Source organism: Hemicordylus capensis, chromosome 14, assembly GCF_027244095.1.
Source record: "Hemicordylus capensis ecotype Gifberg chromosome 14, rHemCap1.1.pri, whole genome shotgun sequence".
Lineage (NCBI taxonomy): Eukaryota > Metazoa > Chordata > Lepidosauria > Squamata > Cordylidae > Hemicordylus > Hemicordylus capensis.
Window position 1 is genome coordinate 2,704,818 of NC_069670.1, and position 27,316 is coordinate 2,732,133.

Below are 27,316 nucleotides of genomic sequence, written 5' to 3' on the forward strand. Positions count from 1 at the left end.
CCCCAACCAGGGGCGTAGCAAGGCTGGAGTGGGCCCAGAGACAAGATTTTAAAATGCAAGTCATTTAATGGTACCCGAGAAAGACCTGCTGTTCTGGTAGCTCCAGGTCTTAACACTCGCATCAGTTTCGGAGGATGAAGGAAGCCCGGGCGGGTGCGTGGCTGGGGGAGTCAGTCATGTGACTAGCCTCGGGGGGGGGGGGCAAGGCAGTGGGCCCCCAGACAACTGCCTCCCCTTGCCCTATGATAGTTAATGCCCCTGCCCCAAGGCCCAAAGTCAAAAATGTCGTTGTATAAGGCAGCTAAGCAGACGCAGAGAGTGGCAGAGGGAATCTTACATGAATGCAGGAACCTCAATTCAAAATAATCTAATGTTGTTGCTAAGAGTTGACAGCACTTAATCCATCAAAAAATATTGTCATTGACTTCAACTTGGACGATTGGGCCTTCTGTTTGTTCTCTGCTGGTTTTGCCGTTTGTGAGGTTGGGCCTGCTACTGCTTTTTCTCTCTCTTGGGAAGGAAAGGCTGGGATAGCTTCGTTTAAAAAAGCAAACACCTTATATCTTTCTAAGTTCAATGCTTAGAGCCGTTTCTGTTTTGTAGGCATTGCAGTGGTGGCTTAGATAAAGGAAAGTGTTCCATCAAGTCGGTGTCGACTCCTGGCGACCACAGAGCCTGGAGTTTGTCTTTGGATAGAAAACAGGAGGGGTTGACCATGGCCTCCTCCCGCGCAGTGTGAGATGATGCTTTTCAGCATCTTCCTAGATCGCTGCTGCCCGATATAGATGTTTCCCATAGTCTGGCAAACATACCAGCGAGGATTTAAACCGGCAACCTCCGGCTTGCTAGTCAAGTCATTTCCCCGCTGTGCCATTAGTTTAGCTGGCTTTAAACATGGATTAGAAAAAGTCATGGAGGAGGAAAGAGTGATATTTGGCTTCCAATCATGATAGCTGTGTGGAGCCTGCATGGACAGGAGCAGTCTACCTCGGGAATCAGCTACTGGAGACAAGCAAAGGAGGAGCTGTTGATCTAACAGGGCTCTTTTGATTATTATTATTATTAATTTTTTTTTAAGTTCGTTTATCAGCTTCACTGATAGCCAGTTATCAGAGATTTATGTTTTTGTGTGAAACCACCCCTTCCCTCTCTCCTGTTAAACCACAGAATCGTACATAAAAGAGAGAGAGATCAACTGACGGCAGAGAGAACCCGGTTTATTGTTTTAGCTAATTTCTGAAGCATGTTAGCAACAGCAGCACAGAGAATGCCAGCTTCCAGAAACGGATATTGATCGCTAGGTCACAAGCAAGCTTGCTTTGTGCTATGTTGTGAGTCCCACCCAAATGAACTGACCCACTCAAAAGGAGATTCCATTCCTCTTTTGCCCAACCAGGTTTTGACAGCTCCTGTGTTTGTCACAGCTAACTAGATTAAAATGTGGCTGCCTCCTGCAGAGTATAGATCTGGTGGTTTTCAAAAAGCTTCAACACCAAAATGCTTAAGCAATGTGTCTAATACAGAATCTTAAACTATTTTGAAACCAGTTTCACCTTCATTCCATTCCCCCAAAAGAATTCCAGGAATTGTAGATGGGCTAAAAATTCCTTTCCAATAACTTTTCAGCACAAAATTACAATCCCTCGGGGTACTCGGGAGAGAGACATCTGCTAAACTGGTGTCACACTGGTTTTAAAACTGGTTGTGTGGATGTATCCAAAGGCGCCATTTGATTTTCAGTTGCTTGTGTGGGTGAAAGCTGAAAGTGGCCTCTCTAGTGGCAGAATGTGGCAACTTAAGAGCAAACTTTCTTCTGAACACCATTCATTCGTTCAAGGTCTCGCAGACTGTGGATTTGCAGAATTTTGAGTGGCCCAGTTTCAACACAGGTTGGCCCGCTCCTTCAAAATCAGGCTGTAGTGCCATGTAATAAGTGCCCCCCCCCACGTCCCTTTCCAAACCCTTAAGACAAGGCAAACCATTGACATGCCCACCCTCCTCCTGCTGTTCCGCTGAGGCCTCCATTTAAATCCAGATATCGGAGGTGGTGTCTCCCCCGGGGTAGCGGATCTCGTGGGCCAGAGCTGGGCCCTCGGGCTCTTTCCCGAAATCCACGAGGAATTTCTTGTTTGCTGTCAAGCCCCCTTTGGTGGTGTTCACGTCGATCTGCAGCATAACAGAGCCTTCCCTGAAAGGAGAGGAGAAAAGACAGTGAGGAAAGGAAGCCATTTGTTGGGAATTAAAAAGCAGAACTGGAAACTTTTCCATTATTATGGCATTACAAGTATGGACCCACAAGAAAGTGTTGCAGTCTATTCCTGGTGTGCATATGCTACCTGATCCTGTGCCAGATCATGTTCTAAGTTTTAAGCACCTTCCCCCCTTAGAAGCAGAAGGGGTTGTGACTGTCTTGAGGGAGTATTCTTCAAGCTGAGAAATTTCCCTCTCGTTTTGTTCCTTCCCCCCATCTTTGACACCAAGTTTCATTAGCTCCGCCCACCAACTTGTCTGTTAACTGCCCTCAGAGTCTGCAAACATTCCACTCCATGGCGTTATATTGGGGCAGTTTTTGGGTTTTTTTAGGTTTTTCTTTCTTCAGATTTTTGTGACACCAACCTATTTGCTGGTTACCCTAAGTATGCTGGTGCCTCCCTCACACCTACAAGGGCCTCTGGTTATTCACCCATAAAGATCATAAAATTTCCAGCTCTTTCAGAAACAGCTTCTCTGCTCCTTGACAGCTGTTGAAAGGCCCTTTAAAAAGATTGAAAGTTGGAGTGGAATTGGGAACAGAGTTTCTCATCTCTGAATCCAGCATCCACATTTTACCGGGTGCATTCCAGCAAGATAGGAAAGGTAAGTCTGTGCACATGCACACCTCTCCTCTGATTCAAGGTCGTCCCATATTCTAACTTTGAATGTCAAAGATTTTTAAAAAGAAAAACTAGGAGGAGGAATGGTGCCTTACCTAATCATATCGGGGTAGAACTGCTTATCCCAGCCGCTGTAGAGGGAAGTGGAGACATACAATCTCTGGCCATCCAAGCTCAGCTGGATCATTTGAGGCCCACCTTGAACCCTCTTGCCCTGAAGAGGAGGAGAAAGCAGATATGCTAACTTGCCCACATTTCAGGGGCAGAGTAGCGGGTCCCATGGGGCTTTGCATACGCTGAACTGCAGTTTGGTGCATGGGGAACAGCAGAAGCATATGGGGCTGTTTGGAAAAACCAGTCTACTAGGATCCTAGGTGCACTGACGTGGGAGTAAGTACCCCTGAGCTCAGGAAGTCTTACACATGCGTAGGACTGGGCTGCAAGAGGCAGAACCGTTCTAAGGCTGTGTTCGGATATGACGCCAAGCCAGAGGCAAACATGCCAGAGGTTTGAGTCTGTGATTGTCCAGATGCTTGAAACTGTGGTTTTGTCACCCAACTGCAGCCCAGTTTTTGATCCCAAATCTGAATTTGAACCTTCGGTTTGTAGTGCGTTTTGCTGCTGAAACCTGTTTCGTCTGGATTCTGCTGCCACCGCAACCTGGCTTTTGTGCTGTGGCTCCTCCCGAAACCATAGAGAGGGCGGCTCAGAGCATCCCAGAAATGGGTCAGCTCTATGCCGGCTGCGTTTCTTGCTGGCCGCCTCTCGAAGCTGTTGCCCTGCTCTCCGCCGTCTCTGCAATTCTCTCGCCGTTGCTTGGCAACTAAGATGCCGCGTCCCTAGCATTCATTCATTCATTCTTTCTTTCTTTCTTTCTTTCTTTCTTTCTTTCTTTCTTTCACCACATTGGAGAAAGCCCGCTTCCCCGTGCGTCTTATGGGCTCCCCTTGTCCATCCACACAAAAAAGATGGGATGATGTGACAGGGACAGCAAGAGACGTCTCCAGCAATTCAGAACTGCAGAGATATCTGCACACACACATGAAGCCCCGATAACACCAGAAATTGAACAACTTGGTTGTTTCCCCACAAAGGGCACCCATGCCAGGCCATTACGGGAGTGATACCACATCGCTAAGCAGAAATACCAATGTGCCAACATTGGCAGGGGCCCCATCAATACTATATCTGGGATAAACCGGCTCCAAACCCGGCTGTGGCAACCTTCCCGTGGTCCAATAATATAAAGAGGCAACATGTAGCCCCACAAATTTGGTGTCTGTCTCTGTCCGTTGGGTTGGAGTTCTTGAGCAACCTGCTAACTGGGCAAAGAGGCAACTTTCTAACATGGTGATTCTCTTTATTTAGCAGGGGGAGAGTAACTGGCCCTCTCCACCCCCAGCCCAGTTCCTCCAGTGACTCTTGCTGGTGTCTACCTTGCGTTTCTTTTTAGATTGTGAGCCCTTTGGGGACAGGGATCCATCATGTTTGTTTATTATTTCCCTATGTAAACTGCTTTAGAAACTTTTGTTGGAAAGTGGTATATATATATATTTGTTGTTGTTGTAATGCACACCTTCGTGTGCTGGTGAGCATGCGGGACCTTTATGTAGAATTACTCTACAAGACATTTTGACAGCTTCCATCCAGGAAAGAGGCCTACACACGCAAGGAACCCTATCACTCAGTAGCGAAGCCAAGCTAGCAGCAGCCCATGTCCAGCCGTTGCCACGGCCCCACTTGCCCCACCCCCTACATCTGACGTCAGACGCCGGGGGGGGGGCATGGTCTGGCTCCTGAATGGGGCCGCACAGCCCCGTTCAGGACCTAGATTGGGGCCAGCGCTGTGTTCGCAGTGTGGCCAAAAGCAGCTCTCCCTGCCTTTAAACACAGTGCTGGCCACTTAATTCCCAAACAGGGTCACATGGTCCCCATTCGGGAGCTAAACAAGTCCCCTCCCCCCCATACATCTGACATCAGAGGCGGGGGCATGTCGGGATTGCGAGGCGCGGCCCCAAGGGGTGGCAACCCGAATTATTTGAACCCAGTCGCCCAATGGTGGCTATGCCCCTGCTATCACTAACCACACCTCTGATCGAGCGCAGCTGCTCAGCAAGACAATATTGTGTGTGCTGTCAGGTCGGTCAGTAGGGCATTGATTTCCCTGGACGCCTAGGCGCTGTCTATATTTGTGAGGTTCCCCTGGACAGTGCTGCTCCCTCCCACTGTATAGAGGGGTGCCTTCTACTCGGCACATATATGTGTGTGTGTGTGTATCCACGTGTGGAGTACGAGTTCCATTTTTAACCAGAGATGCCGGGAGCCCCACGTCAGCGGGGGCCCCTAGAGTTGGATGGCCTACCTCACAAGAGCGCCGTCCAACTGAGACCCGAAGCACATGGTGCCTCCAGTTTTGTCCAGTGGACTGGCCCTTTCCTCTTAGGCAAGCCGGCATGGAGGCAGGAGTGGGGCCTTCCTGAACCTCTTTGACCCAGGTCTGCGAGTCCAAGAGCATCCTCTGTGTTCCTGGCCCAAACCCCAAGATCCTTTGCCTGCCCTCAGACACAGGTTCCCTCCTAGGAGGTCACTTCCTGTTGATCTAGAAATCACTTCCTGGTGATCTAATGATCACTTCCTGGAGTAACAGAAAACTAGCCCCCCCCCCCCCCCGGTATCTATAGTTGTGCTTGTGCGAGGCTGTAGTATTGCTGGGGAGCTCTTGTAAGGGCAGTGGTGCAAGTAGTTTAAAATGCTTTCCCCCGGCCGAAAAAAGGCCAAACCCCCTTGATGATCATGGCCAATGCTTGGCTGCATTACTGACATCCTGATGCCCTGTGATGTGTGCAGCACAGAGCTTGTTAGGATGCAGCTGCGGCAGCGGATCAGGAAGAGGTAGGGGTCCCTCTGCCCAGAAGCCAGGGGTTGAATGATCGTCTATGGCAGGGATTCTCAACGTTGGGTCCCCAGATGTTCTTGGACTTCAACTCCCATAATCCTCTGCCCCAGTGGCCTTTGGTTGGGGATTATGGGAGTTGAAGTCCAATCACATCTGGGGACCCAACGCTGAGAATCCCTGGTCTATGGGATGAGTCCCGGCTTCACAGATTAACCACAAGTTGGTCTACCCATGGTCTCACGCTTTGTCCGAAAGCAGCCTCAGTTTTGCAGAAGACCGAAGCCGTGATGATTTACCTGAATGACGAACGGCTCTGGCTGGCAGTCCAGCTCTTGGTCCTCAGTGACGGTGACGGGTCCACCTCTTACAATGCTGCCTCCCACAAAGACCTGCCGGGAAATGTGTCAGAGCCAAGTTCATACACAGCCAGAAGTGGCCAAGATGAAGGTCTCGTTGACAGCCTACGCACTGAGCAAAGCAGGCCAACCAGCTTGGCTTAGCTCATCGCCACAAAGTGGCGTGGCAGTGCATCAGTTCAGACCTCGATCTGGTTAGATCCAAGTCAATTTTACTGCCAAGACATCAAGTATGTTGCCCCTGCGTTTTCCTGCAGGCATGCCCTGGAATGGAATGAGACAGCTACAACATCAAGGGGAAAAGTTAGACCTGAACTCTAATCCAGCCTACAGTTCTTCGCCTTCTCTCATCTGAGCCTGTCTGTGTGTTAAGACTGGCATCAGAAACTTGCTCTGTGTCCTGTGGCCATTAGATGTATGGCCAACTAACATAAAAGGCAAGGCCTTTTCTTTGGTGGCACCAAGATTGTGGAACACCCCCTCTGGGGAGATCCACCGAGCTCTTCCTTCACTTGCGTTCAGATAGTCAGTTAAGGCCCTTCAGGCCTTCATTCTCCAATGGTTGCAACTTTTTAACTTGGTCAGTAATTTATCGATGCTGCTGTCTGCTATCCCTGGAACCGTTTCTTTTATTTTTAAATTTGGGGTTCTAAAAGGTGGAAGAGAAATGTATAAATCAGGAGGTGCACTGCAAATTGAAAAGCTGGTCTTTTTGCGGGTGAAGAACATCCTGTGACATCCTTTCTTATATTACATCTGTCTTTGTGGATGAAGGACATCCCCTTTATATTACATCTGTCTTCTCAAGTGAAAGACCATTGTGACATCCTGTTTTACATTATGTCTGTCTTCACCCTGTTTTCTTGGCTGAAAGACCACTGTGGCATTCCTTTTCATATTACAATTGTCTGCACTCTATCTTCACAGGTGAAGGACCACTGTGACATCCTTTTTAATATTACATCTGTCTTCACCTGAAATATTCTAGGCTGGATTGAAGGACAGCTCAACACTGAATGCTAGTTTAAAAAATATCCCCGGTTCTTGTCCCTCTCTCAGAGCTTGCATTTACCTGTCCTACCAGCTTGGGCTTTCGGGTATCGGTGATGTCATACTGGCGAATGTCTCCATGAAGCCAATTGCTAAAATACAGGAATCGGTCGTCCAAGGAGATCAGGATGTCTGTGATGAGACCTTAAGGGGGAAATGGCAGAGAATCATGGAATGTGTCATGGAATTGCAAGGTCAAACTATTCATACACTGTTGTGATTGGTTGGGCAGTGCAAGGCACGGGAGGCTAGGATAGCCACCAGGATGGCCAGGAGGCATCTCCTCGGCTACTTCCACCATAGTGAAATATGTGATCATCTGCGGTGGCGCCAACATCAGGTGCCCTCCATATCTCTGGCTGGGAAACCTCCAGTTCTGTGTTTCACCCTCTCTTTCTGCATACATCTCCCTCCCTCCCTCTTCTCTCTCCCCCTCCCTGTTCTCTCTCCCCAAACGTGAAGCCAGCCTTTGACCAACCTGGCATGTCTGGCAGAAGCCACCCATTCACCTTCTTGTTGGGCACCTGGATCACCTTCTCTGCCGCCCAGGTCCCATTCTGTGGAAAGAGCAGCCACCGTGGAGGTTAATGAAGTACATCAGAGGAGCTTTGGTTTAGCATCCTGTTTCTCACATTCGCCAACCAGAAACTTCTAGGCAGCTCACAGACCGGACACAAAGAGCCCTCTCCTGCTCGTCCCCAGCACCTGGTACTCAAAGATAGACTGCCTTCGTACATGGATGCCCCATTTAGCTATCCTGGCTAAATATCCTGCTGATAGGAACCTATGAAACTGCCTTATCCTGAGTTAGATCATTGGTCCTTCTGGGTCAGTGCTGTCTGCATTGACTGGCAGTGACTCTTCGGGGTTTCAGAAAGGGTTTCTTCCAGCTTCACTTGCAGAGGCCCAGCACTGAACCTGGAACCTTCTGCATGCAAAGAATATGCTCTACCACTGATTTACGCCCCTTCCATAGACTTTTCCTCCACCTCCATCATTTGGCCTGATCCCCTTTTAAAGTCACCAAGTCATTGCCACATCTTGTGGCAGTGAGTTCCACATGTAAACTGTGCGTTATGTGCTGTGCTGTTGCTGCCCCTGAAATGTCCCACCTGTCAGCCTCATTGGGTGAAACTGACGATGAGTTCTGGTACAGTGAGAGAGCTCTTCTACTCCCTCCCTTTCTCCAGGAAAACATACAACCACCTTGTAAGGCAGGCCTGTGAGGTCCCCATAGTGCTGAGGGATGTGGTGGTGGAGGGTGAGATTGTGGCTTGCCTGCAGAGCTGAAATTCAACCAAGGACTTCCGGGTTTCTAGCACCCCCGTAGCCCCTCCTTGCCAAGAATATACAACGCGTCCATTATATGTAGATAATAGAAGGCTCTGTGGTGGAACAGCTGTGCAATAATTTGTATGTAACTCCGCATATTTGTATGTCACAAGGAAACTGCACTATCAATAGGGGAGAACGTTAAACCAAACAGTATTGTCAGAGCAAACAACACTGACAATAGGGGAGAACATTAAACCAGCTGCTTGCAGCACACGGCCCATAATACAGAAAAATAAATCATTCACTTGCAGAGACATAAGAGTGATCACAATTTGGAAAAAAACTTTTTCAGTTCTGGTCCAAGGAACTCTTGTGCTCACAGAGCTGTCTTGATTTCCCCACCTGATTGTGTCGGCCGCTATTTCCTATTTGATTGGCTCCAAATGTTCCGAGACAATCTGATTTGCTCCGAATCGCCCCGGAAGACCGATTCAAATCATTGACAGCTTTTTATGTTTTCCTAGAATGAATGGCCATGGCTGGTTTGTCCCAGCACATTGTGGGTGCAGCCAGAGATCGTGCACTTGGCACTCGGTCTGAAGAAAGCCTTCCAAATCACCATTTTAACGACCTCAAAAAGCCACATTAATCCACGAGTTAAAATCAGGGTTGCAATGAAGGCCTCAGAAAGGATATTTTGATGCTGCGACGTGTCTATACCTACCAGGATTAGAATCATTTGGACAATGGTTTCCCCCATGACACTCTATGGGTGCAAAAGCTGGACTTTGAAGAAGCAAGAGAGAAAAAGCATTGATGCTTTTGAACTTGGGTGCTGGAGAAGACTTTTGAGGATACCATGGGCAGCCAGAAAAACAAACAAATCAATCCAGAATTTTCACTCGAGGCACCAATGACCAGGCTCAAACTATCATACTTTAGACAGATTCTGCGAAAACCCAGCTTCCTCAAGAAGTCCGTAATGCTGGGAAAAGTTGAAGGGAAGAGAAGAAGAGGAGAGAATCTGTGTGGCCGCTAAGAGTCTAATCCATTAATCCATCCTTTTATTAGGACTTTATAACAGAGATGCCAGCCAGGGATCAAACCTGAGACCTTCTGCTGGCAAATCATGGGCTCTCCCCGCAAGTGACAGCCCCTCCCTGATTACTAAGCCAGCGTGGTGTAGTGGTTAGAGTGCTGGACTAGGACTGGGGAGACCCGAGTTCAAATCCCCATTCAGCCATAAGACTTGTTGGGTGACTCTGGGCCAGTCACTTCTCTCTCAGCCTAACCTACTTCACAGGGTTGTTGTGAGGAGAAACTCAAGTATGGAGTACACTGCTCTGGGCTCCTTGGAGGAAGAGCGGGATATAAATGCAAAATAATAATAATAATAATAATAATAGTCATATTGCTACCTCCGTCTTGTAGAAACGGTGCACAGCTCCACTGAGGGCACAGCCGATGAACCCCTCTGCAGCCGCAGGGTCATGGAGAAAGCGGATTTCCAGAGGAATGGAATTCTTTCCCACGTCAATGGATTGGATGAGCTCGTGGGTGGTCCAGTCCCACACGTTAATGTTTCCACCGTAGCATCCTGAAAAGATCAGGTGGAAAAAACAAATGGAGGCTCAGGACAGCCGGGTTTCATGAGAGGCGACGTTTCCTCTTCACCCCAGCGCTCAACCCCCGCAAGGGTGCTGGCTACAGAAGAATAGAGCCAGTTTCCCCACACACCAGAGTCCCCACACTTTCACCAAGCACCGTTACCACCTGCACTGTGGATAGCTTTTGTGGATTTCTTGTAAACAGGGTCCGCCCCGGTTTGCATTCGAAGGAGAGACTGCATGTGAGCACTGGAAGCTCTTCTCCACAGGGGATGGGACTGCTCTGGCATCTCCAAGCTGCTGCCAGTCTGTGTAGACAATACTGAGCTAGATGGACCAGTGGTCTGACTCAGGATATGGCAGCTTCCTGTGTCCCAGGTAAAGCTTTGGCAAGATCTTTCAGATCAGGATGTGAATTGAGACCTTCCTTGCCTCTGCAGCTACTGGCTGTGTCCATCTCATAGGGTCACAGGAAGCTGCCATATATTGAGTCAGACCACTGGTCCATCTTGCTCAGTATTGCCTACCCAGACTGGCAGCAGCTTCTCCAAGGTTGCAGGCAAATGTCTCTCTCGGCCCTACCTTGGAGATGCTACCAGGGAGGGAACTTGGAGCCTTCTGCATGCAAGCAGGCAAGTGCTCTTCCCAGAGTGGCTCCATCCCCTGAGTGGAATAGCTTACAGTGCTCACCAGTGCTCACTGTAGAAAATATTCCCAGATGTTGTTGACTACTACTCCCATAATCCCCTGTCAAAGGCCCCTGCAGCTAGGAATGCTGGGAGTTGTAGTCAACAACATCTGGGAGTCCCTCTTACAGAGAACTCTGGTGTTCACACATGTAGTCTCCCACTCCGATACGAATCAGGACAGACCCTCCCACTATCCTCCATCACTTCCCCCAGTTTTCCTTCCCCACTGAAGCTCCTTCTTCTAGCCTTCGCCTCTAGATCATAGATTCTTAACCATTGGGTCCCCAGATGTTATTGGACCTCAACTCCCATAATCCCCAGCCCCAGTGGCCTCTGGTTGGGGATTATGGGAGTTGAAGTCCAATCACATCTGGGGACCCAACGTTGAGAATCCCTGCTCTAGATCATTCCCTCTTCCAGCCTTCCTTTCCTGGAGCCTGCTTCCTCCCCCTTCTCCTTTCCTGCTGCCATGATGTGACCACCTAACACTGAGTCAGACCCTTGGTCCATCCATCCTAGTATTGTCAACACTGACTGGCAGTGGCAGTCACTCTCCCCGCCCCCCCGCTCTCGAAATCCACCTGAGGTTTCTTTGTTAACTGGAGATGCCACCCGGACTTGAATCTGGGACCTTCTGCAAGCAGCGTTTATCCTCTGCCGCTGAGCTACAGCCTCCCTCCTCTGAAAGATAAACACTGGTCCTGTGGAAGGTGCTCCTCACCATCTCCCAGAGGCACGATTGGAACCCACAGCTCTGGTTTTTCACTGGTTCTCTATTTCTTACTGAGCTACTAGGCAGTGGACAGGTGGCAGCCAGAGTCGCTGAGGGCTGGACGGATCAGATCCTTCGGGTTAGACTTGCAGGCCTACTCAACTTTGCCCCCCCCAGCTGTTTTTGGACTACAACTCCCATAATCCCCAGCCACCGTGGCCAATAGCCGGGGATTATGGGAGTTGTAGCCCAACATCTGCAGGAGGGCTGAAGTTGAGCAGGCCTGTAAGCAAAGGGACATTTACTTTCACAGGGGAAGAGAGACTGAAGGAGGCGTCTTCGGGACGTTTTTGGTTAGCTCACCTTTCTCTAGGTCAGCTGGATCAAACCCATTTACAAGGCACTTGGGCACTCCCCACTCTGTGCTCATCAAGACATTGTGCCTTGGCTGGTACCAGAAATCGTAGCCCAGTTTGGGGGTCTTGGATCCTCTTTCCCAGTTTCCCTTGATCTCAAACGTCTCTCCGTCCAGCAGCACAAAACCACCTAATGGCACCAAACAAACACCCAAACACATTATCGTCATTGACAAGACACATTTTCTATAAAGCCTGAAAAATCTTCCGGGTATAAAAAAAGGTTACTAGTCCTTATTGTTGCTGTCGGGATGCCATGTTACCGGGTTGCTTGAGTGGCCCTGCGGAGGCTGGAAAAGGGCGTGGCATCCCTCCTCTGAAAATTTCGTTCCCTTTAGCGGGCAGTGGGGACGAGAAGGGCCCAGGACGGTCAGATCCCAGTTAGGTTGAGAGGGCAAGGCAGTTTGGGTGTGGCAGGAAACAGGAAGCCGGGTAAGGAAAGGGTTAGGGTGGAAGTCAGCTTTAAGCCCTGTGTCAGCTCTGCAGGGGGGTATTTAAAGGCAAGGCAGCCAAGGAGGAGGGGTTGCTTCTGAGCAGGGGAGCCAGGAGTTCCCCAGGAGAGGGAACTGGCTGAATGCAGCAAGCCAGGAGGAGGACTCCGGGGGACAAGCTCACCTCCTCTCCTGGCTGTGCCTGAGGCTGACCTTTTTTGTGGGTGCTCCAGTCATTCTGGAGTTCAAGAAAGGCTCGGAGCCGACCTCGTCCCCTGGGAGCCTGACAGTGGCACAATATTTCCATATTCTTTCATTGTTTACACAAAGGGCATATTTAGACCAGATCTTGGTACCAAAGTTTAGGAGATTTTTGACCTTCTCGCGCTTGAACGTTCTCCCTTCGGCAGTACTTGATGGTAAATTCATTCATTCATTCATTCATTCGATTTCGATACCTCCCTTCCAAAAATGGCTCAGAGCGGTTTACCCAGAGAAATAACAAACAAATAAGATGGCTCCCTGTCCTCAAAGGGCTCACAGTCTAAAAAGAAACACAAGATAGACACCAGCAACAGTCACTGGACTGTTCAAACAACTCAAACAATTCAAACAACTTCCTTATGATCATCAGTGCTGTTGCCCCTGTGGTTCGGGGGATATAGAGTCTTATCACCCATGTTATTCTTTATTGCCAGTTTTATAAGGATGCTCGCACCACATTTATTGCTCCTATTTTAGCCATTTATCCTGGTCACCCAGACCAATTTGATTTGGAAATTATGCTGACCAGTTTCAAACCTGCGCTTTCAGATCATGTGGCCAAGTTCTGTTTCGTGGCATCGAAGCTCCGTAAAGACTGTATCAGTAATTTGAACTGTTTGTGATTTTGTAAACTTTGAGATTTCTGTATTTTCTTATTAATGTTATTAATTGTTATTAATTGTTAATCGGGTCTGTGACCGCAATAAACTTACTACTTTACACAAAGTGTTATGCTACTAGTCCCTATGATTGTGAGATATGTGGGGATGCCTTTGTATGTAGTCTGGAAACTGCAATTGGCCCAGAATGTAGCAGCCTACACTGGCTGCCGAAACGTTTCGGGGCAAAATACAAGGTGCTGCTTATTACACATGAAGCCCTCAGCAGCTTAGGCCCTGGGTATTTAAGAGAACGTCTTCTTCACCATGAGTGCCACCGCCTGCTAAGATGGAGAAGTTCATCTGCGGTTGCCTTTGGCGGCTACTCAGGAACGGGGCCTTCTCCGTTGCTGCCCCTGGACTCTGGAATGCGCTCTCGGTTGAAAGAAGAGCCTCTCTATCTTTGGCAACTTTTTAAAAGGCACTGAAGGCACATTTATTCGCCTAGGCTTTTAATTCGATTTATAGTTTTAGTATTTTTAATGTTGGATTTTAAGTGATTTTAATGTTAATGATTTTATTCATTTTTATTTATTCATTTTAAAAACTTATATACCACCCAAACTTTTGCCTCTGGGTGGTTAACATAAAACAATTAAAACACATGTAAAGTTAAAACAAATCAACAGTTTTAAAACAACCATAAAATAAAAATGGACAGTTTAAAAAAAAAAATGAGATGAGATAAACCTAGCTGTGTATGACCTTACCATGCTTGTAACTCAGTTTTATGTAATTTATTCTCTTGATGTTGTCTGTTTTTATTGTATTATATTGTTTTTATTCTTTCTTTTTCTTTTTTCTTTTGGTCATGGATCGTAATAAATTTGATTGATCGATTGACAATTTTTAAAAGCTGAGAAAGCTTGGTTGAAAAGATGGCTTTCCAGGTGTGTTTTAAAAAATTGCCAGAGATGGGGAGGATCGTATCTCAGCAGAAAGCGCATTCCACAATCTTGGGACAGCGACCGAGAAGGCCCGTCTCGGTGCAGCCACCAAACGAGTTGGCGGTAACTGGAGACGGACCTCCTCAGATGACCTCAATGGGTGATGGGGCTCGTAGTGAAGAACGCTCTCTTAAATACCCAAGGCCTAAGCCATTTATTTTACTGTTTCAATGATTTCAATTGTTTAATTAATTTAATGTTTCAATGATTTCAATTGTAAGCCACCCAGAGATGTGAGTATAGAAATATGCCAAACAAACAGTAGTGTTTATTATACTTTTTTGCTACTTTTAATGTTAAGACCCAAGGGTGATGTACATTCTTTTTTTAATTCACAGGATCCATAAAGAATGGAATAAGATACATGAAACAAAAGGAAGCAGCCAATAGAGCCCTACAGGTATGGGGTCGGACTCACATGAGGATGGGGCTGTATCTCAGTGGCAGAGCATCTACTTTGCGTGCAGAAAGCCCCAGGTTCAATCCCTGCCAGCACTGCCAGGTCGGGCTGCGAAAGTCTCCTATCGGGAACCCTGCTGCCCGCCAGTGTCGACAACACTGAGCTAGATGGACCAAGGGTCTGACTCAGTTGAAGGCAGCTTCTTATTCTCCCATGTAACCAGTCAGTGACACTCCTTACTGCCCAAAAGCCTGAATAAAGAAAGTGGTCCTAAAACATCTGCCGAAGAAGTTTCTCTCATCTGGGAAGAAGGTTCACCATGTGGGAGCAACCACTGAGAAGGCCCCGTCCTGTGTGCTTGAAAAATGTGCCTCTGCAGACATGGACACGTTCAGCTGTAGGGCGCTGGGTACTAATTATTACCTGGCCAAGACTTCCACCCACAAGTGCCGCCTTTCCAAAACAAATACCTTTCCCGTTGCCCGAAGGATCTCCCATCGTGCTGATCATGATTTCCCCGCTACCCAAGCAGTGAGTGGTGTGTGGATTGGCCAAGTTGCACTTCCAGTACATCTCCACGGGCTCGATAGCCTAAGGAAAGGGGTGAGGCAAACGTGTCAGCTCGAGTCGGCTCACAGACAACCTGCTTGCGGACCCCAGGGGAGATGGCCAACAGCAGCCACGGCGGCACCTTGTAGAGCCTGGGAGCCCGCAGGTCTGTGCCGGTGTCCACGATGTAAATCCGGGAAGAGATCAGGCAGGGGAGGATCAGCCGGTCCCGCTTCTTGGTGGTGTCTCCGAAGCAGCTGCTGCAGGCGTTCCAGCCCGTGTGGTGGAGCTCGTCGTTGACGTTGGGCATGGGCAGGCGATGGATGACCTGTGAAAGAATGGAGGCCTAGGGTAAAACTCCAGGCCGGATCCTGCAAGCCAAGGAACCCCAGCGACTCACTCTCCTGTCTCTGAGCAGTGGGCAGCAGGGCCAACACCGAGAGCCTTCATCGACTGAAAAGCAGCATCTAAACACTAAAGGTAAAGTTTGCCATCAAGTTGATTTCGACTCCTGGCGCCCACAGAGCCCTGTGCTTTTCTTTGGTAGAATACAGGAGGGGTTGACCATTGCCTCCTCCCATGCAGTATGAGATGATGCCTTTCAGCATCTTCCTATATTGCTGCTGCCCGATATTGTATTTTAAATTGTTTTGTGTCAGTGTTTTAATGGTTTTTAGATTGTGAACCTCCCTGGGACTTTTTTATATGGGGAGGTATGTAAATGTAAGAAATGAAATAAAAAATTGTGTGTCCACACTAGGAAGAAAGAGGTTCTGTTGTGATCAGCCTTCCCTCCTTCTTAAGAGTTAACAGGGAGTGAACCCTTGTCTTGACTGACAGGATGGTGAACTCCAGGGCAGCCAATCAGTACACCAGGTGGGTGGGACCTAAAGAGTGGTTGCTGGGAATTCTGGGAACAAGAAAGGTGGTCTGTGCTGGAGAAGCGTGTGCAAAAAGGCATTGAGTTTTTGCTCCCTCATGATCAAAGCCAGCATGGAGATTTCTCACATGGAATAACTGCAGATCCTTAAGAGACAGGATTGCAGGAAGCTTGATTCTCATCAGGTGTTGGGTGAGTTTTCAAGGAAAAGGGAATTCAGCATAGGGAACAGTTTGTTAGTCAGATTTTGCGTTAGATACTTATATTTAATTTTGTGTGTGCTTTGTATATTCCTGATACTGTTCTTTTATTCTTTACCTGCAACGTAATTAAAATAAGATACACTAAACTATGCTCAGTCCACCTAGGGCAGGGATGGGGAACCTTGGCACTCCTGCAGATGTTGGCCTACAATTCCCATAATCCCTAGCTATTGGCCTCTGTGGCTGGGGATTATGGGAGTTGTAGTCCAAAAACAGCTGGAGTGCCAAGGTTCCCCACCCCTGACCTAGGGTGTTGCAAAAGACTCTGTAAACGTTTACGTGTGCCTAAATATAACCAAAAACTGCCAATTAAGACTACCTATTTTTGTAATCTGCTAAATATTTCTGAGTGTATTTAAAACCTAAAAGCCTCAGACAGAAGCAGTCTGTAGTAATTGAATAAAACTGGATGGGGTTGGGTTTTTTTTTGTTATTTTCTTTTTACAAGTCTCTCAGCATTGGTTTTTAACTCAAGAAAAAGGGAGGGCGGAAAGGGGATTTATCTGGTGCAAAAGCATCCTCAAACGCTCAGCAGCTATGAGTTCTTTCGTCACATGTAGGCCTACATGTGGAAGGTTTTTATACTTACCCAATAGCAAAATAAAGAGTTTTCCCTGGGATTCTACTCCAAGCCCAGGGAGGTTCAAGCTCTGTCGACAGGAGTGGTGGTGGTAGCATTTTAATTCTACCGGAAATATAGATTAGTTTTGTTGTATATTTTTACTGTATTGTATTGTTTTTTACTTATTGTCTTCTTGGTCATGTACTGTAATAATAAATTTGATTTGATATAGATTAGTTTTATGAGAAGCCCAGCTAGGCAGCTCGCCAGGGATGATTCAGCATTCCCCCCCCCCCGTCACGTGATCTGCTCTGAGACAAAGGCTTTAATCTGTTACAGGTCCCATTGTATTATTAGCGCCATCTGCTGGCCATCTGCAGCAGTCAGTGAAAGAGTCATCTTTTTTCATACTCCTGTTATTCTAATTTAGAGGGGAAATGGTTGTTTCACTGACTGCCCCAGATTGCCAGCAGATGGCGCTAAGAATATAATGTGACCTCCTTCTTAATGTGGATTACCCCCTTCCTCCCCCCCCCACCCCATGTGAGCTGATCTTGGAATATGACAGTGTTTGGAAAACCCCTCAGCTGATCCTAATAAAGTTTTACACTTTCATCACTTTAGGTTTTTCTTCCCCCTAATGAACCACCATTAACGGCCTGCGGTATTGATTTAAGATTAAGGATGTCTTAAGGCCCTTAAAGATATCTCAAGGCCCGTTACACAAAAGAACAGACTTTGACAAGATATCTTGTTGCACTAGATCAACGGCCCCCAAAGTTAATATAGCGGGATTACAAAAGCAACAAGAGATTTAGCAAACTGAACCGCTGGAGTATTATCCCAGAAGCATTTGACAGATAAATGCCGACCACACCTACATTTTTCTTTGACAGCCACACATTACTCGGATTGAAAAACATGCACTTATTTCATATAACTAGAGAAGCAGCCTAAACTAGCTGGATCCCAAATCGCCTCCCCCCCTCCACAATCTGCCAGATTTTATGGTGTACAATCTATGACTCTAATTCCTATCAGAAAGTAAAATACAAGCAGGAATGTTCAACAACTTGCGTCGCATTCCAGCTGAGAATCTGACCCTTTGGACATTAGTGAATCTGACCCTTTGGATATGGATATTAGCGGCATTAACGACAAAAAAAATCCTTCTTATGGAGAAGGTTCATAAATGCAAAGCAAGCGTTGATACGCTTGTGGAATTCTCTGCCACAAGATGTGGTGACAGTCAACAACCTGGATGGCTTTAAAAGGGGTTTGGATAACTTCATGGAGGAGAGGTCTACTACTAGTCGGAGGGCTACAGGCCACCTCCAGCCTCAAAGGCAGGATGCCTCTGAGTACCAGCTTCAGGGGAGTAACAGCAGGAGAAGGGGCCTGCCCTCAACTCCTGCCTGTGGGCTTCCCAGAGGCATCTGGTGGGCCACTGTGGGAAACAGGATGCTGGACTAGATAGGCCTTGGGCCTGATCCAGCAGGGCTGTTCTTATGAGAGCAGCCAGTCAAGATAATTTGGAAATTTCTCCGCAATTCCTAGCACGTGCATCAACAGTCCCCCTCTTTCCAAATCCTTCACCAGACCCTGGTTACTTCTGTTACTTCAACACTAGCTGCTTTTTCTCCACCACGGCTGCGCTTTCTTCCCCTGCTTTTTATAGAGTATCGAGATCATGTTGGGTCGCTGCAGGCTGCCTTTTTCTGTGCCCCCCCAAGGAAACACAGCCACAGCTCTGCCCTGCCCAGTGTGGGTGGGCAAAAAGTGGTCTTAAATGTTTTCGGAGTTTCTGTGCCTGTACATTAAACATTTCCTACAAAGGGGTTTCCTGTTTTATTGCTCCCCATTGATCGCGGCTGTGGGATTAGCGAGTCCCTGCTGCTTGGTTTCCTTTCTCTATCTCCATTCTTTTTTAAAAAAAAATTGCAATGTTTTCTAGGCGTTTAAATAGAAATGTTTTATTGGGAATTGCTATGTCTCTCCCTCTTAGGATTGGAATATAGGCTTTAGAACATAAGAACAGCCCTGCTGGATCGGGCCCAAGTCAACCTCATAGGAACATAGGAAACTGCCATATACTGAGTCAGACCATTGGTCCATCTCGCTCAGTATTCTCTACCCAGACTGGCAGCGGCTTCTCCAAGGTTGCAGGCAGGAATCTCTTTCAGCCCTACCTTGGAGATGCTGCCAGGGAGGGAACTTGGAACCTTCTGCATGGAAGCAGGCAGATGCTTTGTCCCCTGAATGGCCCTATCCCTTAAGGGGAATATTTTGGTGTGCTCATATATGTAGTCTCCCATTTACCTCTTCTGCCCAACTTCAAATCCTGGTTCCAAGTGGGCAGAGAATGTCAGGCAGACGTTGGTAGAATGTTGGCCGGACAGCCCGAGAACTGGACTCAGGCAAGTTCGCACAACATACTGCCCTGGAACCAACACTTCCTGCCTACTTACATGCCAGTGGATTGTGTGATCTCTCGCTCTCTCTGCCATGGAACCCGGGATTGCCCAGTGAAATGGATGAGCCGTAGATTCAGGACCGGCAGAAGCTTTCACACAATGCATACTTGATTTGCGGAACTCCCTGACACAGGATGAAGTGATGGCCACTGTCTTAGAGGTCTTTAAAAGGGGCTTGGATATGTTTGTGGAGGATTGGTATCTTAGTGACAGTTAGCCATGATAGCTAAACTGAGCGAAATTGAGCTTCTATGCTTGGAGGCAGTATACCTCTAAAAGTATGCTGCTGGGAGAAACAGTAGGGGAGGGTGGTTGCCTTCGTGCCGTGCTTGGGGGCTTCCTGGAAGCATCTCTCTGGCTACTGTGGGGGCAAAAGCTGGACTAGAGAGACCCATCACTTGACCCAGCAGAGCTCTTCTGATGACCAGATGTTTTTGTTTATTTGTGTTTTGGCTGAAAGGAAGCCCTGACAAGAATAGAAAACAGCTGTTGCCTAGAGAAATTGTCTTTTGCAAACTTTGCTTAATCGTCGGAAAGGTTCGACTCCAGATTCAAGACTGGACAAGTCTGAACTTGGTACAAAATATATACCTTGCAATAGGTTGAAGACTTGGGATCTACATCCACCGTGGCCAGGTAGTCTGGCTTCTTTATTCCCGTGTTTCTGTAGATGCAAGGCAGGTATACAATCTCTTCCCGTGGACCTTTCAGAAAGCAAAAGAATGTATAAGTTGCGGGGGGGCGGAGAATACGAGGGAGAAAGATCCATGCTCCACCTGACAGTTGTGTTTGTGGACACAAGGAGCTGCTGCCTACTGAGTCAGACCATTGCTCCGTGTATTTCAATATTGCCTGCACTGACTGGCAGCCGCTCACCAGGGTTTCAGGTAGGGGGCTGATATCCCAGTTAAATACAAGGGTTTGTAGAACCTCCTGTTTCCAATATTTGACAAACCACACAGAAGAGACTCAATTGTGCACAAAACAACAACAACCAGGGAAGGTGTAAGGGGAGCCCACAAGACCCCGAGGCTCACGACAGTTTAGCATTACATCAGCGTGGGTTGCCAGAACCTAAGGGGTATACTCGTGAGTCAAATGGGCCGTAAGCCAGAATTTGGCTTTTTAAAAGCCAAATCTGGCCACCTAGGCGTGGAGGTGCCAGGGCCTGGCTCTCGGCATGCAAAATCTGTGCTGTCCCTCTGAGTGATGGGTCTCTTGAGTTTGCCCTCTGCATACCTGTGCTTGCTGCTGTGATTGATGGATTGATGCCAAGGTGAAATGGGTCTTTATAAACACACAGTTGGCATGCACTGAGGATTGAGTGGAGAGCTGGTCTTGTGGTAGAGCTGGCCTTGTGGCAGCAAGCATGACTTGTCCCGTTATCTAAGCAGGGTCCGCCCCAGTTGCATATGAATAGGAGACTTGTTGTGTGAGCACTGGAAGATCTTGCCCTTAGGGGGACGGAGCCACTCTGGGAAGAGCAGAAGGTTCCCCTCCCTGGCAGCATCTCCAAGATAGGGCGGAGAGAGATTCCTGCCTGCAACCTTGGAGAAGCTGCTGCCAGTCTGTGAAGACAATCCTGAGCTAGATAGACCAAGGGTCTGACTCAATATAAGGCAGTTTCCCATGTTACAGAGAGGAGAGCTGGTCTTGTGGTAGCACACATGACTTGTCCCCTTAGCTAAGCAGGGTCCGCCCTGGTTGCATATGAAAGGGAGACTTGATGTGTGAACTGCTCTGGGAAGCAGAAACACACACAGGCACTGAGGATCAAGAGGAGAGCTGGTCTGTTGGTCGCAAGCATGACTTGTCCCCATAACTAAGCAGGGTCTGCCCTAGTTGCATATGAATGGGAGACTAGATGTGTGAGCACTGTGAGATATTCCCTTCTTAGGGCATGAAGCCGCTCTGGGAAGAGCATCTAGGTTCCAAGTTCCCTCCCTGGCAGCATCTCCAAGATAGGGCTGAGAGAGATTCTTGCCTGCAACCTTGGAGAAGCCACTGCCAGTCTGTGAAGACAATACTAAGCTAGATAGACCAATGGTCTGACTCAGTATATGGCAGCTTCCTATGTTCCTATGCAGGATACCCGTTGTGCCAATCTTGAATTTAGCATAAAACTAAGGCTGTCACTCAATTTACAAAGTCTAAATTGAGCATTCAATTAAATTACCATTTCAAACGGCATAAATGTGCAGAGTTGTGTATCTACTGCCATTCATTGGCGGAGTGTTGTGGGGTAGCCAGAATTTCAGGCCTTGGAAGACTGCGACCCTTACCTTTCATAGCGTCCAACGGCGTTTTGTACCCAGGACCGCAGTCTCCACATTTTGCTGCAAATTTAAAAAGTCGAGATACGTTAATACTCTGCAGAAGGTGGTGGCTAGATGAGCCCTTGCGGAATATATCCAAAGCATTTTTCAGCCCGTGTCTTTTGAAAACATGAAACGTCGAGTCTTTTGAAAACGTCTTTTGAAACCGTCAAATGTCAGTGGCTAGCTTTCGACAGGGCTGCAAGGACCCTGGCAAATCTGCGGAACGATTTAAAAAGAGTTCTGAGGGAGACTCCAGTCCCAGCATTCAGCTTGCTATGAATTGCAGATAATAATAATAATTAAAAAATCAAGTTTCTAGCCCTCATGGCAGTGAAGGTGTGCTTGAAAGTTTATGATGAAATCTCTGTAGCTAACAGGGGGGTGGGAAATGATTTCAGGTGGGCAGTGCTCTTCAATACTTTCTGCCCCACCCCATGGCTATCAGAAGCAGAATAAATTATGTAAAATAAGAGAAAACATGCAATCTTTTGTTGCAGAATTAAGTCGCAGAATTAAGTTTTCCTTGGTGCCATTTGGATAAGGCTCTGCTTCTGTTCTCAGCCTGGTTAACTGACTAAAGGGCCAGCCCGGGGGTTCATTGCTGAGGGAGCATCCACAGCAGATCCATATTTAAGGCTAGTTCTAATCCGACTGGAACTAACTAGAAGTAGAACCGCATTAAAGGTAAAGTTGTGCCGTCGAGTTGGTGTTGACTCCTGGCAACCACAGAGCCCTGTGGTTTTCTTTGGTGGAATACAGGAGGGGTTTACCCTTGCCTCCTCCCACGCAGTATGAGATGATGCCTTTCAGCACTTTCCTAGTTCGCTGCTGCCCGATAGAGGTGTTTGCCATAGTCTGGGGAACACACCCGCGGGGATTTGAACCAGCAACCTCTCGCTCCCTAGGCAAGTGACTTCCCCGCTGCACCTTCATTCATTCATTCATTCATTCATTCGATTTCTACACCGCCCTTCCAAAAATGGCTCAGGGCGGTTTACACAGAGAAATAACAAATAAATAAGATGGATCCCAGTCCCCAAAGGGCTCACAATCTAAAAAGAAACACAAGACAGACACCAGCAACAGTCCCTGGAGCGATGCTGTGCTGGGGATGGATAAGGCCAGTTACTCTCCTCCTGCTCAATAAAGAGAATCACCACGTTAAAAGGTGCCTCTTTGCCAAGTTAGCAGGGGTAACCACCACCATTAGGTGGCAGATCTGCACTAGTGGAATATTTAAGTGGATGTTTTTTGATCCAACAAACTGTTTTGAACCAACAAAAAATCGGCATTCCTTATACTGGAGCACTTGGGAGAGGGAAACTAGAATTTTGACATCACATCTCTAATGGGGGTGGGAGGGAAGCTATGTTACAGCCTCCACAGGGGCTGCCTTTAATCTGAGGAATTCTGTTGACATATTTATTTATCTATCTATCTATCTATCTATCATTACATTTATATCCTGCTCTTCCTCCGAGGAGCTCAGGACTTATTTTTATCCTCACCACAACCCTGTGAGGTAGGTTAGGCTGAGAGATACAGGACTGACCCAGAGTCACCCAGTGAGTTTCATGGTTGAATGGGGGATTCAAACTCGGGCCTTCCCGCTTTACCACCTGTTCCCCCCGGCCTGCCCCGTTTCACCACCTGTGACCTTACCTGGATTTCTCCATGGTGCATGTCAGCGTACAATTATCTCTCTTTTTTTTTATGAGCTGTTGAAATGTTATTGGGTGTAATGTGTCTGCTTATTGCCTGCTGCGGAGAGAGGCAAGGTTTATGGGCAGCTGTAAAATCTTTTTTTTTTAAACCTCTTTTAAATCTTTAAGACCTTCTGTGGTTTGTTGCTTGCAGCTGGCTTATCTGGCTGCCTCCCTAGAATTTGGGTCGATCCAGGCCCAGAGCAGCTTGTTTGACTTAATAAGTAACATTTTAAATGGCAGAAGAAGGAGAGAGGGGAATATAACAGGATCAAATAGCATTGTAGTCCCTACTGGCTCCAGAGACACTTTTGGAGACATCTCCCCCAGTGAGGAATTGCCATGAACCCACCCTTAAGAGTGTTAATTGCTACTAAAAAGATGGTGGGGAGGGGGGAAGGAACAAGGGTGAGACATAAGAAGAGCCCAGCTGGGTCAATGGATATCTAATTCGGCATTGCTTCCCCACTGTGGCCAGCCAGAGGCCTCCAAAAAGCCCCCAAGTAGGGCTTGAGGTTAGAGCCTCCCTCCTTTGCCCATTCCTCAGCAGTGTGTGCTCAAAGGTAGATTGCCTCAGTACATGGAGGCTCAGTTCCTAACTTATCATAGCAAATGCTGTGGCAGAGAAATTCCACAGATTAATTTTATTGTATGTTTAATTTTTATGTATTTATCAAATGTGTAGCCTGCCCCAAACTATCGTCTCTGGTTAGTTTACAGCGATATTTGGGCAGTTTACATTTAATTTTTAAAATGTAAATTAAATGTAAATGTTATTTTTTTAAATGTATATCCTGCACCTCCTCCAAGGAGCCCAGAGTTTATGGTTATGTACATGGTTATGCTTATCCTCACAACAACCCTGTGAGGTAGGTTAGGCTGAGAGAGACGTGCCTGGCCAAGAGTCACCCAGTGAGTTTCATGGCTGAATGGGGATTGGAACTCGGGTCTCCCCGGTCCTAGTCCGGCACTCTAACCACTACCCAGGGCTGCTCAACTCCAGCCCTCCTGCAGATGTTCGCCTACAACTCCCATAATCCTTGTCTATTGGCCACTGTGGTTGGAGATCATGGGAGTTGTAGTCCCAAAACAGCTGGGGAGGGGCTAAGTTGAGCAGGCTTGCACTAACTACATCCATGTCTGCCCTGAATTTCCTGGCAACCAGTTTCCTTCCTTCTGTTCCTCCTCCAGTTAAGAGAGAGCTGTTCTGGTGGTAGCAAGCATGACTTGTCCCCGTTAGCTAAGCAGGGTCTGCCCTGGTTGCATATGAATGGGAGACTTGATGTGTGAGCACTGCAAGAGATTCCCCTCAGGGGATGAAGCCGCTCTGGGAAGAGCAGAAGGTTCCAAGTTCCCTTCCTGGCAGCATCTCCAAGATCGGGCTGAGAGAGAGACTCCTGCCTGCAAGCTTGGAGAAGCCGCTGCCAGTCTGTGAAGACAATACTGAGCTAGATAGACCAGTGGTCTGACTCAGTATCTGGCAGCTTCCTATGTTCCTAAAAAGCTGAGGGCCACTCTCTCGTCCCAAGGGGGAATTTTTTACATCTGAAAATAATGTCAATATTACTAAGCAGGCTTGCAAGATAAACAGCATGCCAGCATCAACGTATCGCCGTTACAGGCTTGCACACTAAACAGATAAAACTGTTCACTGTTTAATTAACAGTTCCAAACAGAGGGATGGTTTTGTTCACACTTTTAAACAGACAAACCGGACTGGTAACTATTGACTTAACTCAGAAGTAAGTACAATATTCAGTGGGGCTTCCTGCCGAGTAAGCCGTCTAGGGTGGCAGTTTACTATAAGCATTCGAGGACTGTGTTCCAATGCTGAACATACTGGAGGGATTGGGACCACACGAGGGGATACATCCTCTCTGCTTCTCTTTCGGAAGCCAAAACCAAGCAGGCACCAGCCAGGGACATGGAAGCGATTCACACAGACAGGCAAAACTGGGCGAAGGGAGCCCAGCACGTGTGAAACCGCTGCGATGATCGGCAGCAAACCCACCTAGGCAGCCGTCCTCTAAAATGAGGTTTGGAGCCTAAATTGTCTGCGGGGAGGTAAGCATTTTAAGACTTCCTTCCCGCTCACTCTATTGTCCCTTCTCACTGCTCACAAGAAAGGGCTTGTTGCTGTTTGACATAATGAGGTCACTCACACAAGCAACTTTCGCCTGTGTGGAAGCCAGGTAGAAAGGAGGAAAACGTGGGTAGAAGTGACCCAGGTTTCCCTCCCACCTTGCTTCCACACTGCCGATAATTGGGAGCGCACACAGCTCCCAAACCCGGGTCAAACACACTTGTGGGTTGTGTGAATGACCAAAATGTGTTAGGAACATAGGAAGCTGCCATATACCGAGTCAGACCCTTGGTCCATCTCGCTTAGTATTGTCAACCCAGACTGGCAGTGGCTTCTCCAAGGCTGCAGGCAGGAATCTTTCTCAGCCCTATCTGGGAGATGCTGCCAGGGAGGGAACTGGGACCCTTCTGCTCTTCCCTCCATCCCCTAAGGGCAAGATCTTTCAGTGCTCACACAACAAGTCCCCCATTCATATGCCAGTAGGGCGGACCCTGCTTGGCTAAGAAGACAAGTCATGCTGGCTACCACCAGACCAGCTCTCCTCTCCCCAAAGTTCAGGGAAGTTTAGGGAGTGTGTATACTTTCTCCTGGAACAGACTGGATAGAAAGATTTTGCCATCCCCTAATCAACCCATTTCCCTCCCAGTTCCAATGAACACGGCCACCTAATGGTGCAGTGGGGAAGTAACTTGCCGCTGGAGCAAGAGGTTGCCAGTTCGAATCCCCACTGGTATGTTTCCCTGGCTATGGGAAACGCCTGTATCGGGCAGCAGCGATATGGGAAGGCGCTGAAAGGCATCCTCTCATACTGTGCGGGAGGAGGCAATGGTCAACCCCTCCTGTATTCTACCAAGAAAACCACATGCCGCCGTGGTTGCCAGACGGCACAACCTTTCCTTTCCTTTTTCAACAAACGTGCTGTAGAGCGGAAGACAGGCCAGTTCTGGGCTTCGGAGCCAAAGAGAGTAAAGTTCCTCTCTTAATCTTCAGGGCAGACTTGGACGTTTACTGCGTTGCTGTCAGGAAACGCCAAAGAAAGAAAGAGAGAGAGAAAAGGGAAGGAAGGAGGGAGAGAGGGAGGGAGGGGGAGAAGAAAGAAAGAAAGAAAGAAAGAAAGAAAGAAAGACCCGTAGAGCTCTTCTGCATAGAAAGAAGGTCTGTTTTTGCATGCAGAGCAAGAACGTTTCTTACCCATGCTGGACTCCTTTTTGCCTTCTTTCCCCAGACTCCGGCTGCTGCAAGCGAAGCAAAGACCCACAGACGCAGAGTGTTGCCGTGAAGGGTCATATATTCCAGGCCAGTGGGTGGAGACGAGGCGGGCTGGAGTCGGAAGCTGCAGCATGGGAGGGTTTCCACAATAAAAAAACCATGCCCTCCCATTGGGCCAAAGACCGAGGAAATGACTGCTCGAAACCCGTGGCATAAGGCGCGGCATTAGGAGATGCCCAAGGCTGTTTTGTGTGGCTCAAGAAATGCAAACGGTTCCAGTTCAGGCCTCGGCATGGCCAAAGAGCCGCTGGAGAAGAAAAGGGCTGCACATTGGTCATATCGCATGGCTGGGTTGCTGCGATGCGGAGCCCTCCGACATGGCACGGCACAGCACGACGCGGCAGAAAATAGTTTTGAGAGTATCAGAAGAGCCCTGCTGAGTCAATCCAGAAAGATGTCTCCAGGAAACCCACAAGCCTCAACAGCCCCCCCTCTCTTTGGAGGTCCCTAGCATGTGGTCCCTGGTGGTATACTACCCCTGAACATGGAGGTTCCATTCCTAGCATGGCTAATATGAGCATAAGAAGAGGCTTACGGGATGGTACTAACGTCCCATCGCCCTACTTTCCAAGAGGCTGGTCAGATTTTATTTATTTTTACATTTTATATCCTGCTCTTCCTCCAAGGAGCCCAGAGCGGT

The 27,316-nt window shown here is 47.9% G+C and overlaps 2 protein-coding genes across 3 annotated transcripts in view; one reads left to right on the forward strand and one right to left on the reverse strand.

Annotated features, from left to right (window-relative positions):
- Nucleotides 1-1,196: 1,196 nt before the first annotated feature.
- On the reverse strand, nucleotides 1,197-26,741 carry LOC128337343 (methanethiol oxidase-like). 2 transcript variants are annotated; one of them, XM_053278238.1, is made up of 12 exons: nucleotides 26,599-26,740; nucleotides 21,586-21,639; nucleotides 19,895-20,007; nucleotides 15,267-15,452; nucleotides 15,046-15,166; nucleotides 11,822-12,004; nucleotides 9,869-10,047; nucleotides 7,654-7,732; nucleotides 7,198-7,319; nucleotides 6,066-6,158; nucleotides 2,969-3,087; nucleotides 1,197-2,188 (listed from the first exon to the last, which is right to left on the reverse strand). In XM_053278238.1, the coding sequence occupies exons 1-12, from the start codon at nucleotides 26,600-26,602 to the stop codon at nucleotides 2,026-2,028; spliced, it is 1,416 nt and encodes a 471-aa protein (XP_053134213.1). In that variant the 5' UTR covers nucleotides 26,603-26,740; the 3' UTR covers nucleotides 1,197-2,025. The 2 variants fall into 2 exon arrangements, with proteins under 2 accessions (XP_053134213.1, XP_053134214.1); XM_053278239.1 differs by lacking the exon at nucleotides 11,822-12,004 and having other exon boundaries at nucleotides 26,599-26,741.
- Nucleotides 15,441-27,316, forward strand: part of POGZ (pogo transposable element derived with ZNF domain) — an 84,836-nt gene continuing 72,960 nt past the window's right edge. The window contains exon 1 of the mRNA XM_053278224.1: nucleotides 15,441-15,604. The gene's annotated coding sequence lies outside the window, so the exon portion shown is untranslated. The remainder of the gene's footprint in view (nucleotides 15,605-27,316) is intronic.

Excerpts from the sequence above, each read along its gene's own strand:
- LOC128337343 (XM_053278238.1), bottom strand. Across the intron at positions 15,453-19,894 it reads AGTCTTCAACCTATTGCAAG|GTCATCCATCGCCTGCCCAT; the intron begins GTATATATTTTG and ends ATTCTTTCACAG. Across the intron at positions 12,005-15,045 it reads TCCTTCGGGCAACGGGAAAG|GTGGTTTTGTGCTGCTGGAC; the intron begins GTATTTGTTTTG and ends TGGTGCCATTAG.